This window comes from Mus musculus, chromosome 13 (assembly GCF_000001635.26).
Source record: "Mus musculus strain C57BL/6J chromosome 13, GRCm38.p6 C57BL/6J".
Classification (NCBI taxonomy): Eukaryota; Metazoa; Chordata; class Mammalia; order Rodentia; family Muridae; genus Mus; species Mus musculus.
Genome location: NC_000079.6, coordinates 17,976,845 through 17,996,970, shown reverse-complemented (window position 1 = coordinate 17,996,970; position 20,126 = coordinate 17,976,845). Strand labels below are relative to the sequence as shown.

Genomic DNA, 20,126 nt, shown 5'->3' with positions numbered 1-20,126 from the left:
CTGAACACACACCAATCAAATATACAAAATCAAATGTGTAATGAATGAAGGGTGTATCTGGGAGCATTTGCTCATGCACGCTGTATTGTTCACTTCATGCAGCCTGGATCTAAGCACACAGCAAGCAGGCCAAGCACCCTGTGCACTGCACACGCCACTGTACCACACAGTGCCAGCGACCCTGACCTCAAGCATCCAGGATCACAAGCAAGATTTGCATGCTCCATGCCGAAGTGTTTTCACTCTAAGCATTGTTCTCTGCTTTTATAGAAATACAACGAAAACAACAACCTTTAATGTTCCTACAGTCATTTCTCCATGTGTCAGTATCAATTAGTGTATCTTCAGATGGCATTGTATTAGAATACTTAATTTTAAAATAGCTGTTTGAGCAAGATACATTTCATGAAAATTGTTCTCAACTTGAAAAACACTGTAGATGCAGTGTCAAGTAATACAGCTAAGATTTAATCGTATATGAAAAAATAAGTAATCATGCCCAAAACATTAGTATGCAAATTTGCTTTTTATCTTTAATAAATAATAAAATTACATGTAATACCGAAGAATAAATTTGTATATGATATATCAGTATGATGCTTGATTTTCATACTTATTTCACGATCGTATGTTGCTTTTAAAAACAAACATTTGATTTACCAAATGAAGACTCAGGAGCCAGATGCTAGGGTGAAAACCTGCTAGCTCAGAAAGGCAGAGAAAGCTCCCAGCTGATTGTCTCAGAAAGAAAAGTCTCTTTCTCCTTCTCCATGCTGTCTTAAATATCCTTCAACTCAGACCCTCCTTTCTGTTTACATATGTTCACTCCCCTGGTCACTTGCTCCACCTCTTGACCTAGGGTTGACTTTATTTACCTCTTGGATTAAAGGAGTGTGCTAGGGCTGAGGAACACAGGTACTTGTTTATCATAAACAAGGTCTAGTATCAAAGGCTGAGCCATACAACAGCTAGGAACAGGTTTTACAGTTCACAATCTCTGGGTTCACAATGTGATCAAATATCCTTCAACAGTTGTATGAAAATTTCTCAGTGAAAGGGGCCACAGTGAGAGGCTAGATCTTTTAAATTCGCACTCCATTTTTTTAGAGAACTTGGCGTAAGTTTAAATTCAGGTAAACTAATAGGCTGGTATCTAACATTAGTTTCAAAGTTATTCCCCCAGCAAAACCCAAGCCTAGCTCCAGTCCCACCCCCAACAAGGCCAGCATTTCCAGGTTACATCCACAACAAGACCAGTGTCACCAGGTTATTCCCCCAACAAACCTGCACCCCCTGGTTACAAGCCTTACCTAAGGACCAACAATGCAGAGGGGAGCAGAAATTAAATCTATGATGTGACTCCCAGCATCAAACAGTTATATTAAAGGCCACAGTAGCTTTCCAATTAGATGCTTACAAGCTTACCCCTACTTGCTGCTTAGTATTAGGCTTTGCCCTGATAGCTATCCGGGGCTCCTCTCTCCACCAAAACCATCCTTCATGTCAGTGGTGAGCTGAGGGGCCTGAGCTAGCCCAAATAAAATAAAGACCCTGCTCTAAGTTACATCAGATTGGCTCCTGACTGGTTTTGTTTTGGTTTGTTTGTTTGTTTTGAAATGTCTAAACTTCCCTGGCACTACAACAGCAGAAGGGCCACAGCAGAGAAAGTTGAAAACCTGTTTTAAAATGCAGTAAGACAATTTGTGTGTGTGTGTGTGTGTGTGTGTGTGTGTGTGTGTGTGTATACACATACATATGTGCTTTCTTGTGAGTATTCAGGCGCAGGAATGTTAGGGTGCATGACAAAGGACAACTTCAGCATCATTTCTTAGGTACTATGCACCTTTGGTGAGGGGGGCTGGATTAGCTGAGCCTGAGTTTACTATTCTGGCTGACCAGAAAGTCCCAGGAATCCACTTGTGTCCACCTTCCAAGATCTGGAATTACAAACTCACATTATTACATCTGGCTTTTTTTAGTGTGCGGTATGGGGTTCTAATTCTTCTCTTCTTCCTTGCAATGTAATTATTTTACTGACTAAGCTATAGCTCAGATAGTTCAACTTTTAAAGGGTATATATTCATTGAAAGGTGTGGAGATGTCTCTCAGTTGGTGCAATGAATGCTGGAATCCTGTATCCAATCCCCAACACCACACAAACTGGGCATGCTGATGTACATCTGTAATCCTAGCACTCAGGAGTTAGACACAGAATAATCAGAAGTTCAAAATTATTCACACCCTCCTACATTTTTTTCGCTCTTTTTAATAAGAGGCAGGACAAGATTATCTGTTTTCTAATATTTATTTTTACTTATATGTGTATGTATTTGTATGCATGTATGCCATGTGTGCACAAGCACTTTTGGAGGCCAGAAGAGGGCTTGAGACTCCCTGGAGCTGGTGTCACAGGTGGTTGTGAGCCATCACCCAATTGTATGTAGATGCCCAGAACCAAGTTAACATCCCCCAGAAGAGCAGCAAGTGTTTGTAATTGCTGAGCCATCTCTTCAGACCCTGTCCTTTAGGGTTTATCATGCAAGGGTTGAGTTGGATTTTTTTTATTGCATTTGTTTTCATATGGTGTGTGTGTGTGTGTGTGTGTGTGTGTGTAGGTCAGAGGACAATTTGTAGGAGTTTAATCTCTCCTTCCATCACGTGGGTCCTGGTGATTGACACCGTTCCTGGGACTTTACCCACTGAGCCAACTCACAGAAGTTTTCTATCTTACTCATTTCAATCACTATTTCTATGGCTTCCTATACTGCCATTTTGCTTCTAATTAAGATCTCTATATACATACACCTTATCACATTTTATATTTGGTTTTATACATACATTTATAGGATACAAAATTCTCTCTGAAGATAAAAAGTAATAACTTTGTGTAGGGGATAACTTATTGACAGAGCATATATTCCTTATTGGCAAAACTTTTGCCTTCAGGACAAAAATGTAAAATAAACTAAAACAGTAACCTGTTTCCTCTTCCCTCACAATGATTACTTTTTTCATATCACTTACAGTCTTCAAACTATGAGTTACTTATAAGTATTGTTGGCTAACTGGCCGTTTCTACACTAATAGGAAGTCCATTGGGACTGAGAACTTTTATTCCTATAGTGCGCTGTCCCAAAATGATGAGTGATGCGAAATAGGTATTCAAAACAAATTGTCAGAAAAATTCAGTTATCACATGACAAAACAAGAACGCTACTGATGTGCAGTTCTTCAACATGAACTCCCAGCCAGAAGTTGCTAAATGCTTGAGCCACATTCCTTAACTCTCCTAGTCAAAGGCTAAGAGGGAAATTGCCAATGGACGCTGGTTTTACAAAAGTGTTCCCATTACTTAATCTCAAACCGATCCTAGAATCAGCTTTCACATTCTAAAGTTCTTGGCTGCACGTGGGCGTCCAATGCCTTCAGCACTTGCAGAAACTGAATCTCAGCCCTTGAATGGTGGGACTTAGCTTGCAGCACCCAGCTAGCCCCACGCTGCCCATCCCAGAGGCGTAGGAAGAGACCCAACCCTTAGCCTCCAAGCCGCAAGGGGAGCCGCACACGCCCCTCCGTCCCACGCCTTGTCCTTTCGTCCCGCCCCCCGAACCGGAAGCACTTGCCCGGGTTTCCGGCGGCTCCGGGACTCGTGGTGTTCCGGGCGATGTCTTGGTTTCGAGCGGCTCCGGAGAACGCGAGCCCTGGAGACCAGGACGTGTTTGACGAGGAAGCGGACGAGTCTCTGTTAGCGCAGCGGGAATGGCAGGGTCACATGCGGAAACGAGTCCAAGTAAATGGACGGGACGCGGGAGAAAGGGACTCCCAGGCGGGACCCGGGGGCTCCCTGGCAGGGGCACGCACGCAGAAGCCTGGGCGGAGGAGCGCGGGTCTCCGAGCCAGCGCGCTCCAGTGTTGCCGGGTCTTAAGAATCCTGGTTGTTTCTTGGTGCTCTTTCGGAGCCCCACCGGGTTTGGAGCAGGGACATTGACCCTACTCTACAACGTGAACTTTATTCAGTCCCTCAAGAGTGTGCAGTTTGGGGTCGGGGGAGCAGAGGAGGAGAAATGCACACCCACTAGGCTGATGGCCCGCAGAGAACGCAGTCACAGAGAGTCCAAAGTTAGGCGTGATGTTATCAAGGCTTGGAGAAGGGTGAACTGAGAATGTTGTCAAGGGAAGGTAAGGGGGAGGTAGAGAAGGGAATACTGTTCCAGCTTTACTTTAAATGCGTTATTCAATCCGGACCTGTCTTGCCATTCATTGAAACTTGCTTAGTACTATTTGGGTAGAATCGGCGCTTTTTCTGGGTGAGAACTACTTGCTAAGATCTGTCTCCACATGGGGGTGGATTCCAGAGTATAAAGACCTGCGTTCGATCCCTGGAACGTACTTTGTGGAAGGACAGAATGGGTTTCTGGAAGTTATTTTCTGACCTTCACGCTCAAGGAAGTAAATAAATGCCTCCCTCAAGAAAAATAAGTAAATATATGTTACTTAACTGTTTAAAAGATAAGAACTGCATCCACCCAATATACTAGCCATTAAATTACCCTCTTAAAGCTGCAGTTATGTCAACCCTAATTTAATGTTCCAGTAAGTTCATATTTGTTGAGCCCAGCAACCATCATATCATTACAAAAATACCATAGGAATCCAGGGCTAAACTAATAATAATAATAAGACAAATCTCTATGCCACAGTTTAGATTAGATTTCTAAAATCAGACTTCCTCTTCACTGTTCCTAAAATAGTTCCCTCTTCCCAGGCCTTGCCAGCCTCCTTATCTATCCTATTCTAGTCCGTTACCAAGAGACCAGACATGTAGTTTCCCATTTCTGTGAAGACCTTGCTAACACAGTTTTTAAAAAAAACATAACAACTGATATTTAATGTTTGCACAGTAACCCTAGATTTCCAAAGTGACTTCCCCGTGTGGCATCGAGGCATCTGCCTGTCATCGATTAGGAGAGTGAGGAAGGTAGGATAAGGAGCTCCAGGCCAGCCTGGAAAACATTTTAAAAAAATAAGACAGATCTGACAAGGAAAGATGAACCAATAATAAGATTTTAGGAGAAACATTCTGCTTTGGATTTATGTCTCTGCCATATCATAATTCAGTTAATATAGTACAAACCTAAATTTGTCTTCAAAATTGGTTCAGTGCTTTTCCTGAGAAGACTCACTTGGTGTCAGTTACAACTGGGTTTTTTCTTCTTTTTAGGAGGGTTACAGAGATGGGCTAGATGCCGGCAAAGCACTTACTCTTCAACGGGGCTTCAATCAAGGGTACAAAGAGGGTGCAGACGTCATTATAAACTATGGACTCCTTAGAGGAACACTGAGGTAATTTTAAAATTTTAAATGATGAATCATTTAGCCACAATTCTAATGAAGGTCTTTAATAGAGGTAATATGTAAAAATTCAGTGTTTAAAAGTGTTTTTCGGGGGCTGGTGAAATGGCTCAGTGGGTAAGAGCACCCGACTGCTCTTCCGAAGGTCTGAAGTTCAAATCCCAGCAACCACATAGTGGCTCACAACCATCTCTAACAAGATCTGACTCCCTCTTCTGGAGTGTCTGAAGACAGCTACAGTGTACTTACATATAATAAATAAATCTTTTTTTAAAGAAAAAAGTGTTTTTCGTGCTGTTGGGTGCATGGCTCTTCAGAATGTAAAGTACTGCTTTCAGAAGGTTTTCTAGGAGTTGTTGGTTAATTCCTCCATTTCACTAGGTGTCCCAGCTGCTTTTCTCTTGTTGCCATTTGGCAGAGCACTGATCACTCAGGAGGGGTTTTCTGCTAATAAAGAACGCTGTTTTACCTGCACACGTGATAGAGGACAGATGGTGGGTCTTTCAGCTGGAAGTCCACGGGGGAAAACCGTAATTACTGAGAGAAAGAGGTCTTGCTTGTTTGAGCCCTGAACTTTAAATACCTGTAGGATACCATAGCAATAATGGCAGAAAATAGAGCCACAAAGTCAGGTCCAATGGTGACAAAGAGTTGGGCCAGCCTCTTTGATGGGGATAGTTTTTAGACTGTCCTTATAGAGAAACAAACTGCTGCAAAGAATCACATTTAAAGAAAAAGAAAAAAATTGTTTTAAATTTTGTTGAGACTTTTAGAAAATTAAGGAGACTATATAATTGAGAAGAGGAGGTAATTCGCCAAGCATTCATTTTCGATTCGTGTTTATGACCTTAGGAAGCCCAGTGTTCCCACCCATTGACCCTTTACTTCTACAGTATTTTCAGAGGGTTGTAGCTCAGGGTAGAGTGTGCCCAGCATTCCCACAGCCCTGGGTTCAGTACCAACCCAAAGGAAAAAAGAACCATGATTTTTTTATTATATGAAAAATGAGGGAGGAAGGTTGGTCTACTAGAAAATAATTAAACAAAAATAAATATATTAGGAGTCGAATTCTTAACACTTTTCAAGAATATTAAAGCTCTGTTGGTGATTGTAATTTGTGACAAAGTTTATAATGACTGATTAGAAGCTATTTGCTATCCATAAGAAAGTGGGGCTGGTGCTATAGGTCAGGGTTAGGATGCTTGCCTGATTACCTGATGCCTTAGGCTAAATATTAAGTAGTGCCGAGAAATAAAAACATTGACTTGAGGTCACACTGATAAAATGTTCAGTAGCCGAGGATGAAGTCTCTAAAATACTTCTGATAATGTTTTGTCTTTAATAATTTAGCAAGTCTAGGAGTTCTATTTTAAAAGGAAAGAAAAATAAGAAACTTTTTTTGGTCTTTCTATAAGTAATATCTTACTGTACAGAAGTTACGTGGCCAGAAAAATGTAAAAATAAAAAATTGATGGGGCTGGAGAGATAGCTCAGCAGTTAAAAGCACTGACTTCTCTTCCAGAGGTCCTGAGTTCAACTAATTCCCAGCAACCACATGATAACATACATAAAATAAATAAATCTTTAAAAAAAAAAAAGATACAGTACTATGAAGGGATATTATTTATGGACAGTATATAATATTAAGTCTTCCTAATTAAAATACACTGTGTTTAAACTTCAGTGTTATTTACATCATTACTTAATGTTGACTTGCATTATCGATGAAGTATTTCTGCATGGTGTTGTGTAGAAGAAAGACATGTAGTATTTAGTATCCTAAACGCCTGCCACTAATTTGTTTCCTGTTTAACTCTTGTTCATATTTCCATTCAGTGCTTTGCTTTCCTGGTGTCACCTTCATGGTAATAGTTCGACTCTGATCAGTAAGATAAGTAACCTCCTGGACACAGTTGACCAGTGTGAAGAGTGTGTGCTCAGACGTCTGAAATCGGTTACATCACAGCCACGAGTTACGGATTTATTGGACGCCATTGAGGATATGGACCTTTGTCACGTAGTTCCGTCAGACCAAGCGAAAGGTGACAGTAACGCTGAGATTAACACCGATTCTGACAGTCCAAATGGGATGGGTTGTTCACATCCAGAACATTGTAGACCAAAAGAGCATGCACATTTGGAAAAACCAAGCCTCTCTTGGATTCTGGAGCAGACATCCAGTTTAGTGAAACAGCTGGGAGTACCGGCAGACATATTACAGCACCTGAGACAACTATAAAATTACCTCCCCATTTCTAGTGGAAGTAATGCTCAGTTATTACTTAGAGCATTGTGTTCTGGATAAGGTAACGCTGATTGAACGAACACTTCCCCTGTAGTTACCCTTTGTGGACGGAATTGTTAAGGGTCTTCAGTATTAACACTAGTAAATGGAATGACATTGGTAAATTGTTTAGTTTTAGATACACTCAGAAATCCTTGTCATTTTCAAATTTCTAATCAAAATCAATCATTTTTAGACTAGCAAAAGCCAAGCATTTTAGAACAAGGAAAATAAAATCTAATGCTGCTTTCTGCTTTTGTTGGAATCAGGGCCTCTTCACCAGCAAGCAAGCCAGAGTTGCCAGAAGTAACCTGAAAGCTAGCATAAATAAGGAGAAGCAGATCTATAGATAGCTATACATTAAAGTCAAGAGACTGTAGAAACTGACACAATATTTATATTATTGAATGAATAATAAAAAGCAAAGTACTAAAACTGACCTATTTATGTATTTATGATTAAAGATGTTCAATTTCATGAAAAAAATTGAAAAAAAAAAACAGTTTGTGCTAAACTGTAAAGAAATGAAACTACTTAGCATTCTAGGTAATGAGGACTTGGCCACATTTTCTCAAACTGTAACAAACTATTTCTGTCTGAACTGCAATTTTACTTGTTATTTACATTGGGATTTTTAAAAAGGGCAAAAAACAGTACTGCTTTGACAGGAACGAAATGCATAATCTAGCATAGACAGACTCACAGTCAGATTTTTGTTCCATGACCCAGGATCGGGAAAGGAGTTTTTCATCACTTTTCCCCACCTGAAGTTAATATACAACGCCTGACTGAGAGCCATCCAGGTAATTACCCCTTACTGACAGCTTCGGTTGCTGTCTAACCAGTATTTAGCTGTGCTGAAAGATGCATTCCTGAGAGACTGGCTGGAGGACCTTGTAAAGGCCCCTGGTTTCAGTCCCTGCTTAAAACGCACAGAACATTAAGAGATTGTGTCAGCAGAATTTGAAATAGTGTTGTAGATATACTAATTCATGCTTCAAGTATCAAAGTAACATTTGATGGCTGGGTTTTTATTTTAAAACCTCGTGGTACTAGGGATTGAACCTAGGACCTTTTGAACAATTCCCATATTGAAATGTCAAACCCACAGAATATTAAAGTCTTTCAAGTGTCAGTGTTGCTCTACATTGTATTTTCTATAGACATAACCATCTCTAACAGTGATAGCCACTCTTAAGATTTGAATGTAATCTTGAGATTTTTGTCTAGATATAACCTGATAAGATTCTCTAAATGGAAAATCCCTTGCCATCATTACTTGCGTAAAGTATCATTACACTAAAAGTCACAGAAGATGAAGTTGGGTATTAGCTGTGAGAGCTAGAGGGGTGGCTCAGTAGCTAAAAGCATCTGCTGCACACCTACTATCCACTTCAAAATTAAATGTGGTCCCAAGCATACATTAACCCCAGGGGCTTGGGGGACCTGGAAGATTGCAGGCACTTGCTGGCTTGCCCCAGGGAGAGTTTGTAAGATGCTGAGTGACCCTGCCCCCGAGTTATTTCTGATTGGTAAATAAAGAGGCCTGCTGAGTGGAAGAGACATAAGTGGGGTTTAGGTTTCATGGACTTGGTGTCAGAGGAGAACCATGAGGGGAAGAAGAGTACAAAAAGTGTGGTCCTTAGAGCTAGCCAATTGAAGTTTAAAATAGCCCAAATAAAACCTCATACATAATAACTCAGGGTTATCAATAAATAAATTTTAACAACATAGAGGATAGACAACTGCTCAGCTTTTATACTGTTTAAGTCTTATAAATATCTAAAAAATAAATGGTCTAAGGCAAGATAAATTCCTGGAGACATAGTTTCTACAACACAGAGGTTGCTAGGGGGACCTCTGATGCCCTCTATCTTCTGTGTGTGCAAGCAAAGACATATACCCATACACCACACACAAAAGGCTGTTGGCTTAGGGGGAGAAACTCTCTTGCTTTTTCAAAAAGTTCTAGAGTAGTTCAACCAGAAACAGTAAAGGAGAATCTACTTGACTGTTGCCTTTTGCTTTGCTTTCTATGCTGGGAGGCAGCCAGGTCTCATGAAGAGGCCCTAGGTGAATGTAGATGGGAAGGCAAGGGTGCCCTGCAGCTGTGACCAGAGTGTCATGGCCTGAGATTGCATCTGAAGTAAGTTACTTATGGCACTGACACATCTAGATCTTTTTAAGCAAATATGGAAGGGGGGCTTTCCTGACACTTAAGTCATTAGAACTACTAAGGCCACCAAATTATGATTTGCAGAGTAAGTAGCCAGCTGAATTAATCTACAAGCATCTTTATTTGCAGCCATGCACCACTTGCTGGGGATAGATTTTGAGAAATGTAACCCCGGGGAGTTCCATTAAACAAATATAAAAATATATAAAGTGTTTATGATGTCACAAAGAGATGGGGCCTTATGGGACCATATTATATCTCATTTTTGGCCAAAACATAACTAGGTGGCACAATGACTATCTGCCAAAGTGCTTGCTAACTGCTTTCATGGTAAACCCAGATAAAGACCAAATTGTGATTCTCACCCTATTCACAGTAAGGTTTTTATTGCTTTGTGCTCTAGTCTAAGACCTAGGGGAAATAGTTACATGTGTGTGTGTGTCTTTAACTTAATTTTTTTAAATTATTCCCAAGTTTGGCCAGTAGATGAAATAAACATATGCTGTTCATAAACTACCAGTCAAGACTTTGCTGTCTAGAAATCTCAAATCCCCATTGTGAAGATGCCACACCCTCATAGATGTCTTTTGTGACTACCAGACTTACAGAGTTGGATGATCTTGCCTCAAGTGCTTGCTGTCCACTCACCCTCTTCACACTGCCTCTTCCTAAGGTCACTGTTAGGCAAGGTCACAGCTGCCCCATCGCCGAAATGTTGTCAGACTGGCCACTTGCCTGTTCACAAAGTTAGCCACCCCTTCCCACCCCTACGCTTGCTTGCCTTTATTTTTGTCCTAGTTACTACTGTTCTTTATCATTCTGCCAATGCTCCGCTTTTTGCCCGTTTCTTAAATTTCTGGAGGTTTCATTCTTGGACCCTTTTGGTGTTTTGACTCTAATCAGATGATCTCCCCTCCCATAGTAACCACTGTACTAAGCTAGCAGTTCAGCTTCCATCTTTATCCCAGGCTCTAGAGCTAAACTTACACCTGCCAATTTCTCAAGTCTATTTCAGTGGTTTAACACAGCATGTCTAAGCAGACAGCCTATTCTTTCTACTCTTTCCTGACTCTTTGCAGTTTGTGTTTTGACTCTTAATGGCATCTGGACTCATCCAAAACTAGAAATCGTTAAATCTTCACTGGATTGTTTGTTTGTTTGTACTCTAGATCCAATTGAGTATTTTTATATCTTCAAAATGTTTTGAACTTGTCCTTTCATTCAAATAGACTTTTTTTTTAATTTGGTTGTTTTTTGTTTTCTGCATTCTTGTTCTTTGTTTTGTTTTGTCTCCCTGTTCCTGGATATGTTCCTGGATGGCCTCTGTGGCCTAGGCTAGCCTTGAACTCATGATCATTCAGTCTCTAACTTCCAAATGCCAGGATTCAGGCCTTACACCTGGCTTCATCAGCTAGTGAGTACACTTCACGCTAGCCTAGCCCTACTTCTGTCTTTTGTTGGACTTGTCTTTGCCTTCCTGAGATGTTTATAGACAGAACCTTATCTGGTTCCGTTTTTATTCAGGGTTAAATGCCCAGCACTTAGCATCCTATTCTGTACAGAGATACACAGATTCCTGCATAAGAGGAGAAAGTATGAGTGAATCTTTTAGCCTAACTGAAAATATGACTAGGGGTGTGGGATTCCAGAATACCTGTTTAGGATGTTGCTGCGTCTGGAGAAATGGCTCAGCAGTGAAGAGTACTGCTTGCTCTTCCCAGGGCCCAGTGTCAGTTCCAAGTATTCTCATGACAGTTCACAACAATCTGTAACTCCACTTACAGAGACTTTGATGCCCACATCTGGACTCCATAGGCAATGCATGCACCTGCTACACAGACACATCCATAACTTTTTAAAACTAATTTTCTTTTTCCATGTTAATGATAAAAATCCACATATCTGAAAATTTTCACCATCTATACCAGGATAAGTAGTAACATCAAGCAACAGCATTTAAGCATTGGTAAAATCCTTAAAAATTATACTGAGCTCAGACTGTAGCTCAGTAGTTGAGCGTTTGCCTAGCATATGTAAGGCCCGAGGTTTAATTCACTGTAACACCCAAAAGTTGTACTAATAAATAATATTATCATACTATAATGTAAATTTAAAACATAAAAATGTATTTAATAGTTTCAGGTATTAAAATACAGAAAGAAACTACACAGAACTAGATAGAAACAGGTTAATAAATGCTTAGCCTTCAGCAGGGTTCCTTGTATATGGTTTTACTAGCAGCAGTTGTCAGTAAAAGTCATAGTGAATACAGTGTCAGTATGCACAGGCCTTATTCTGAAAGCTTTTTTTTTTTAGATTAATTTATTTAGTCCATCTTAAAACTCTGTCAGAGAGAGATACATTAGCCAATGCTAGAGACAAGGAAACTAAGCTAAGGGACAGGCTGAGCAATTTAACCCAAACTCATAGCTCTGAAATGTGAAAGAAGTCTGGCCCCAGAGTTTGTGCTCTTGATAGATGCTCACTAATTACATGGTAGCAGTGTCAGTGTTTAATAGTGGAGCTAGGAGCTCTCTCTGTTCCCCTTGTTTTCTTCTGTCTACATTTCCTAAGTCTTCCCAGAGAGCAGTTGTACTGGGTTCTCAAGGGGAACGGCCCTGATATGATAAATTTGTCATTAAAGGATTCATTGTATCCGATTATACAGGCCAGCGATCACTTCTACATGTTGGAGAGGCTGAGAAACTGGTAGCTGCTCACCCTTAAAAAGGGTGCCTCAGCAGGCCAGGTCCAGCACTGAAGACCTGGAAGATTTCCAGAGAGCTGCTGGCCTTTAACTCACATTGGAAGCTAGGGTCTGATGCTAGGCCAGGGTGTGAGTGGTAACGGCAGCAACAGAAAGCACATTGACCAACAAGAAGTGAAGGCAGGCAAGCAAGCAATGCTGGTTTTTCTTCAGACTTATTATATCTGGGGTGCCACAAGAGGGTGTCCCCTACTCTTGGGGAGTCTTCTTCCCCCCATCTAATTCTTGAGAATGCCCTCAAAGACCTGCCCAGAGGCACATCTCTTACTTGACTCTAGATCCAGTGAAGCTGACAGAATTAACCATCACACTAATTAAACACTACTACAATAAAAATATTGTTCTGATAATGTGAATGACAACCAGAAATTAAAAGGAATGAAAGCACCTCAGAAATGTGCTACACATTTAAAAGAAGAAAAAAAAAATACCATTCCCCACTTGAAGGAGAAAATCTTGACCACCTCTGAAGTGATGCAGCAAATCGTGCTTGGCATATGTAAGAACTAAATTCTCAAGGTCCGGTTGATGTCACCAATTTTTTGATAATGAGTCTTGCTTTTATATATTCTGACTCAGTTCAAAATGGGGCTGTTAGGGGCTGAAGCTGTAGCTCCATGGTTAAAAGCATTTACGTTCAATTTTTAGAATCCACATGGGTTGGCTCACAACTCCCTATAACTCTGGCTCTAAGGGATCCAGTACCCTTTTCTGGCATCTGGAAACGCCAGAGATGGCACCTGTAGAGGAAAGCAGACTACACACATACATAAGAAACAATTGTTTCTAAAAGAGGATGTTTATGCACCATGCCATACTGCTACAGCTTTTTCCAAAAATAACCAAGACTTTCAAACTCTGGAATACTCCATTTTCTTGTCCTTTGATGTGTATTTGTATACAATTCACTATCAAAGAGTAAGGCCTTTGGATTGTTTTCAAAAGGCTGTTGAGTGAGTTCACAGCCACTGGGTGGCGCTGCTTCACCCTGCTGTATCCCTTTCCTTTGCCTGTGCCCTCTCTCACAAGGAGCTAGTGATTATCCCCGACGTTGGGCTGTACAGTTGACTCATTATAAGATTAGGCATATAGCGAAGGATTAGGAGGACTGTATTTACAAACAAAAACTAGGATGTCTGCCTACTTCTAACCTGAGAATTAGCATGGGCCTGGTATCCAATTTATCCCATAGCCAGCCTATGTCAAGACACTTTCCAAAAAAGTACCTTTTATTCTCCCAAACTGAGACCTAAAAGAGCATCTAGAGCCTTCAGAAGGAGACTATGTGAAGTTATGATTTCATGTGCATGAAGAGTCTACATGCTCGGCAAGATCAAAGTTTTCAAACACATCGAAGCCATCTCTTCTCTAGCTCTGGATCCTGCTTCTCTCTCACCCACACAAACAACTTTTTATAACGTAAAGGTAGTAGTAGACAACGTTTCCACCCACTCTAGTATTTCTCAACAAATCCACAACCAGATGCAATGCTCCTCACATAAAGGACACGTCATTCAAGTAACTAAGCTACTCACTTAGGAATTGCCCGGTCAGCATTATGGACGTATGTTCCCTGATGTTTATTTTTAATCACATTGTTCTCAGCAGTCTCTTACATTTACTGGGGGTGTGGGGTGCCATGGCCTGAATGTGAAGGTCAGAGGACAACTTGCTGGAGTCAGCTTTCTTCTCTCAGCATATGTGTCTTGGAACAGGTTCTCAATCTTAGTGGCATGTGTCTTTACCAGCTGAGCCATCTTTCTAGACCCCAGTACTCTTTAGTTTTAAGCATATGATTCTGTATACATTTTTAAACAAATTTTATCAAAATTTTACAATAAAGTGAGAGACTGGTTTGACAACAGTATTGATACCTCTTGCCTTTAAAGCAAAACTATACTGATACGATATTGAAAAATACAGTTTTTGTTATTCAGAAATACTGCAAGATATTTATCGCACATCAAGATGCTAAATGATGTATTATTGGCGTGCCTATATCAGGCTCATTTGATGTCTGGAAGTTGGCACCAAGTCCATCACAAGTCACACCTTTGTCAACTAGAAGAGCATTTCTCTATTATGGAACCAGAGGGACCCTTCATAAAGTTAGCGACAGCAGGGTAGGGTGTGTGTGTTCTTTAGAGGCTCTGAGGCCTCTGTCTCTCCAAGGGGAACATGATACTTTTGGCCATGTCACAGGCCGCTTTGTCTCAAGTGTGCAACCAAGGAAAAACTCAAAGTTGGGCAAAAAACGTTGCTAATGATAGAGTGTACTGTTTGTTGTTTTTAACAAAATCTCAAACATTTGATTTTACCAATAAAGACTCAGGAGCCAGATGCTGGGGTCAAAGCTGCTAGATCAGAGAGGCACAGAACGCACCCAGCTGACCTTCCTCCTCAGCCAACAGCCCAAAAAGAAAGAAAAGTTCTCTATACCTTCTCCAAAAACCCTCAAGCTGAATGCCCCACCCGCTACTTCCTGTATGTCTCTCTATCCTAAGTCCTGACTCCCTCTTCCTATGGTTTTCTCCCATAGTTTTCCCTGTCAATTGGTTACTTGATCTACTCTTGATCTATCCTATTTACAGTAAGCAGAAAGCTCTTGGAGAACTGAGCCATACCACAACCAGAAACAGGTTTTTCCAATAAATAGCACAATCTTGGGGTTCACAGTTCAAATATCCTGCAACAGTGTGCATTTGTGGCAAGAATGACTAGAGAAGGGGTCTGCAACCCTATAGGTGGAACAACAATATGAACTAACCAGTACCCCCAGAGCTTGTGTCTCTAGCTGCATATGTAGCAGAAGGTGACCTAGTCGGCCATCATTGGAAAGAGGCCCCTTGGTCTTGCAAACTTTATATGCCCCAGTACAGGGGAATGCCAGGGCCAAGAAGTGGGAGTGTGTGGGTAGGGGAGAAGGGGGGGGGCAGGGAGGGTATAGAGGACTTTTGGGATAGCATTTGAAATGTAAATGAAGAAAACATCTAATAAAAAATTTTTTAAAAAATGTAAATGAAGAAAATAAAAAATTTAAATAAAAACAAATAACATTCTAGAAATCGATGTGTTTTTTTTAATTTGGTATAAAAGGATATGTATCGATCCAGAAGTATTAATAAATACATTTGCTGAGAAATCCTGACTCTGGGAATTGGATTGAAGGGAGTAAGAGATTTGAAATATTAGTACAAATGTAATTCATTGTCATGTTCCCTATAATGGAGAAACATGAGAAACACACTAATAGATCAACAGTTTAAAAATTATTAGGCTGGAGCAGTAGGATTACAAGTTTAGGGCCAACTTAGGACAGATATGAAAAAAAAAACTGTCTCAAAAAAAGTATTGTTATAACCTACACAAGATTAAAAGGTACAAATTCACATTACAAGTTATCATTACATCAATAATAGAAACAAAAAGTTTGGGATATGTATTTAAATACAAGTCACTGTAAAATGCTGTAAAGGAACACAGATGCTTTATGCCCATTGCTTTATGTGTATTTTGTGCATAAATCTAGATAATTCTCAAATACAGTAATTCTGTATTGTTGTAGTGAGATTATAGGGCTTGGTTTATTAGAATGAATTTTAATGCACTGTGTTTATAGTAAGGAAAGAAAGGGCAGTACTATGGCTCACGCCTGTATACCAAAACTAAAGAACAGGAGACAAGAGGGCTTGAGTTCAAGGCTAGCCTAGGATGATCTGGAAGAAAAGCAAACACACTTACTTCAAAACACTGCATCAGGAAATGTTCTTGTAGAAGTGAAATATACGACTGGGAATCATGAAGTGTTTTGGTTTTTTCAATTATATCAAAATCTTAAGTTTACATCTTAGAATTTAATGGTGTTATTGTTTGGGTCATAAATGTCTCCCAAGTGTTAAAAACATTTGGACCTCAACTTTAAGAAGTTTAGAGTCCCCAAGTATGAGTCAGTCTGTTCCTTAGTTTTATGTCTACTTGACACAAAAGCAGAGTCATTTAGGAAGAAGGACTCTCAACTTAAAAATGCCTTTGTAAGAGTGGCCTGAAGGCAAGTCTGATGAGTATTTCCTGGACTAATTATTGATGTGGGAGGATCCAGCCCACTGTGGGTGTTGACACCCTGGGCAGGTGGTCCTAAGAAGCAGGTTGGGCAAGCCATGGGCAAGAGTGCCAGTTTCTACATCTAGGTTCCTGCTCTGAGTTCCTGCCTCCAATTCCCCTAATGATGGACTCTAGCCTGCAAGCCAAATTAACCCTTTCCTCCCAAAGATGCTTTTGGTCATGGTCTTTTAGCAGCAATAAAACCCTAAGACGGGCAGTATGTATTTGCCAGGCCTTTTACCATATCCCCAGTATACTTGCATTTTCACATTCACACACATTTTTAAGCTAAGTATTTCAAGACATCATCATCATAATTCGGGGTACAGAAAAAAATCAATAAAAAATTTAAATGGCCACAAGTTTGTTACTCAGTTATTGTGTATGGGGGGGGGTGGGCATCCTGAGGGAAGACTGAGTTTTGTTCCATGTGGTCTCAGCATTGAGTGACACTCAAACACTTACATAGACACAATTGTGAACATATGTGACCCAATTCTATTTAATCTGTGTATGCCAAGTGAAAAAGGTAGAAAGATTCTCTCCCCAGATGTCAGAAAGGCTTGGTAACAAATGATCAAAGGGTAAAATGGCCATGCAGACTTAAAGCAGCGCCTTTTTCTATTTCCAGGAGCTAAATAGTTGAAGAGACAATGTCTCTTATGGATTAAAATGTTTTTTCTTAATGCCACTTTAAGCCAGATTTTTTTAACTCTTTTTATTCATAACAAGACTAAATTACAATTTGTACTGCCCAAATACTTATGGATGTACACTGAAGTGTAGTAAGTAACCTACCAGGGCCTACAACCTTAAACAAAACTGATTCTTCTTCCCTTAGAAGCCATCAGTGTCAATAGCTTCTTGTCTAGGGAAATCTCTCCTCTGCCCATGTTGGAATGTTGACTGCATTGATATTTTCTCAGTATGTAAATAGGCACCAAGCGCTGCTGTATGATCACTACAAACATGAGTGTAGAGATTCTATCATGTCCAGAAGACAGTTTTGCTCTGGCCCTCCCTGGCTTCTGAGTCGTGCAATCTTTCATCCTCCTCTTCAATGCTGGTCCCTGAATTTGAGGAGAGTATGTGATACACATGTCCTGTTTGTGGTTGAGCACTCCACAGACACTTAATCAGTGTACTATGGCCAGTTCTGAGTTTCTTCATTAATTGCCCTCATGCACAGTGAAACTTCTATGATTGGGTCTGAGACTGCAGAAATCTAGAGGTGTAGAGATACTAATTTGGAGGTAGGTTGGATTACTTACCAGAAATAATAGTAGTAAATTCACTCCTGGAGTCTATGGACTCTCCAATTATGGGTTCTTGGCAAAATTTATATGCCAGGTAAATATTTCCTCATGTGGAACAGACCCTTAAATCCAATCAATAAGCAATTGGTTACTCCTGTTACATTTGTGCCACTACTGCATCCATGTGTATTTCTTGTCATCTGGGTTATTGCTGTAACTCAGAGTCACAGCTGGGTAAGCTATCGCTTTTGCTCTTGATTGCCCATCAAAACTTGATGGTAAGGTCCTATTTCTGGAGATATCGTGCTCATCGGTGGTAATGATCATGGAGTATTCTCTTTTGCTGGCAAGCTTTCATAGTACCAGATTGTGCTACGCAAGCTACTGTAGCCAGGGGCTACCACCATTGAGCATGGTTTGTTTTGGAAGTCTCCAAGATATCCATGACCAGTAAGTAACTTCAGGGAAGTTATCCCACACCAGGCACTAGGCTTTTTATCTGGCAACCTATGGTTTCTTGGAGTATTATTCCACAGAGTAACACCAATTAAATTATTCTTAATATCGTGGTGGTTAGAATATGAATTTCCTCCATAGCCTCATACATTTAAATGTTTAGTCATCCAAGAGTGGCACTATTTGAAAAGGATTAGGAAGTCTGGCCTTGTTGGAGTAAGTATGTCATTGAGGAAGGCAATGCCTTGGGGTACAGAGCTCTCCCACTGAGAATGGCTTAGGACACTGAAGAATCACCTCTGTATTACTCAGGGTCCTCTAGAGGGACAGAACTTATAGAATGTGTATATGTGTGTGTGTGTGTGTGTGTGTGTGTGTGTGTGTGTGTGTGTGTATGTGTGTGATATATATATATAGATATAGATATATAGATATACAAACTTTTGTAATTTACCAATTTTCTTTTTTTCTTTTCTTTTTTTTAAGATAATTTTAAATTCCAATTAAAACAGGCTGCCAATTTATGTATGTTGTGGGGGGGTGTTTATTGCCTAGCACTTCCAGTTATACATTGCAAAATAAAAATAAACCAATTTAGAGATCACAACTGCTCCCCAGAGGGAAACAAAAATCCAAGTTGTCTTTACTTTGGTCATCTCCCCCTTTTTTCTTAATACTTGCAGGTTGAATTAACACATTTATCAAACAGAGAACTGGCCACTGGCTAAATACTAGATCTGCTTTTCTCTAAACATTTCCCCTTTTCTTAGATTAGATATGGGAGGAGTGTCCAAAGAAAAAACTGCCAGCCAATTAACAAACCAAACAGCCAGAAGCCAAAACAAGTCAAAAGCTGAATCGAAAAAAGTCTTGAAAGCAAACAAAACAGATACCTTACACCAAATAATTTGAAAACAAACCAAAGGGAGTAAAACAGAAGACAAAGTATCCAACAAATAGGATTTTAAACAATAAGCTCTGAATGACCACAATGGATCTGTGACCAAAACTCAGTATGTCTGAACTCCAGATGCTGAAACCCCTGAGGAGACAGCATTTAATGGTTGGGACACAGGGACCTATTCTCCTGGTGTCTGGTGTAGAGACAGGTGATAACTCTAGTGAAAAGTGAATTATTCTTGAGGCTTTATGTTGGGGGCATAACTGTCAGTGAGAAAACACAGCTCTCACTTTGAGAATAAGGTAAGGTGTTCTCATGGTCTGAGAACTCAGATTCCGGTCGGGTTACCAGATAGGCCTTGGGTGCTTTCTGTCAACATTTTTAGTCTTGTGGTTGGTAAAAATCAGGGTGGTCTATTTGTACATTACATAATTTTTACCTAATATTCACAAAGATGTCAGCTCACATTCAACAGAGGGAGATAAATGGCTACTAAGGGCCTATGATGGCCCAAAATGATTTAACTATGAATTTGCAACATTGGAAATTAGTATGGAAAGCTGGGGAACATCTTCAAAACCCGGACAGTGAAAGCTGTGGTATGTGAGACTCCCACACGTGCTTTTTCTAATCTGAGAGTCCCGTCTCATGGGAGACTTCCCCCTTGATAGTCGTTATGGCTATCTACTTAGTGCTTCCTTGCTGATCGCATCACTAACTTAGTCTTATGTACAAATTAAGCCAAGACTTCCCATTTTTCCCTTGCCTCCTTCTAATTTTTTTTTGGGGGGGGGAGACTCAAACATTTACTTTTAAAATTTAGACATCGTTTA

The 20,126-nt window shown here is 40.2% G+C and overlaps 1 protein-coding gene across 1 annotated transcript; it reads left to right on the top strand.

The window, feature by feature from the left end:
* The first annotated feature begins 3,619 nt into the window (after positions 1–3,619).
* Positions 3,620–10,331, top strand: Yae1d1 (Yae1 domain containing 1). The gene is made up of 3 exons (NM_025904.3): positions 3,620–3,790; positions 5,222–5,343; positions 7,189–10,331. Exons 1-3 carry the CDS (start codon positions 3,665–3,667, stop codon positions 7,589–7,591), a joined length of 651 nt encoding a protein of 216 aa, NP_080180.1. The 5' UTR covers positions 3,620–3,664; the 3' UTR covers positions 7,592–10,331.
* Positions 10,332–20,126: the final 9,795 nt, after the last annotated feature.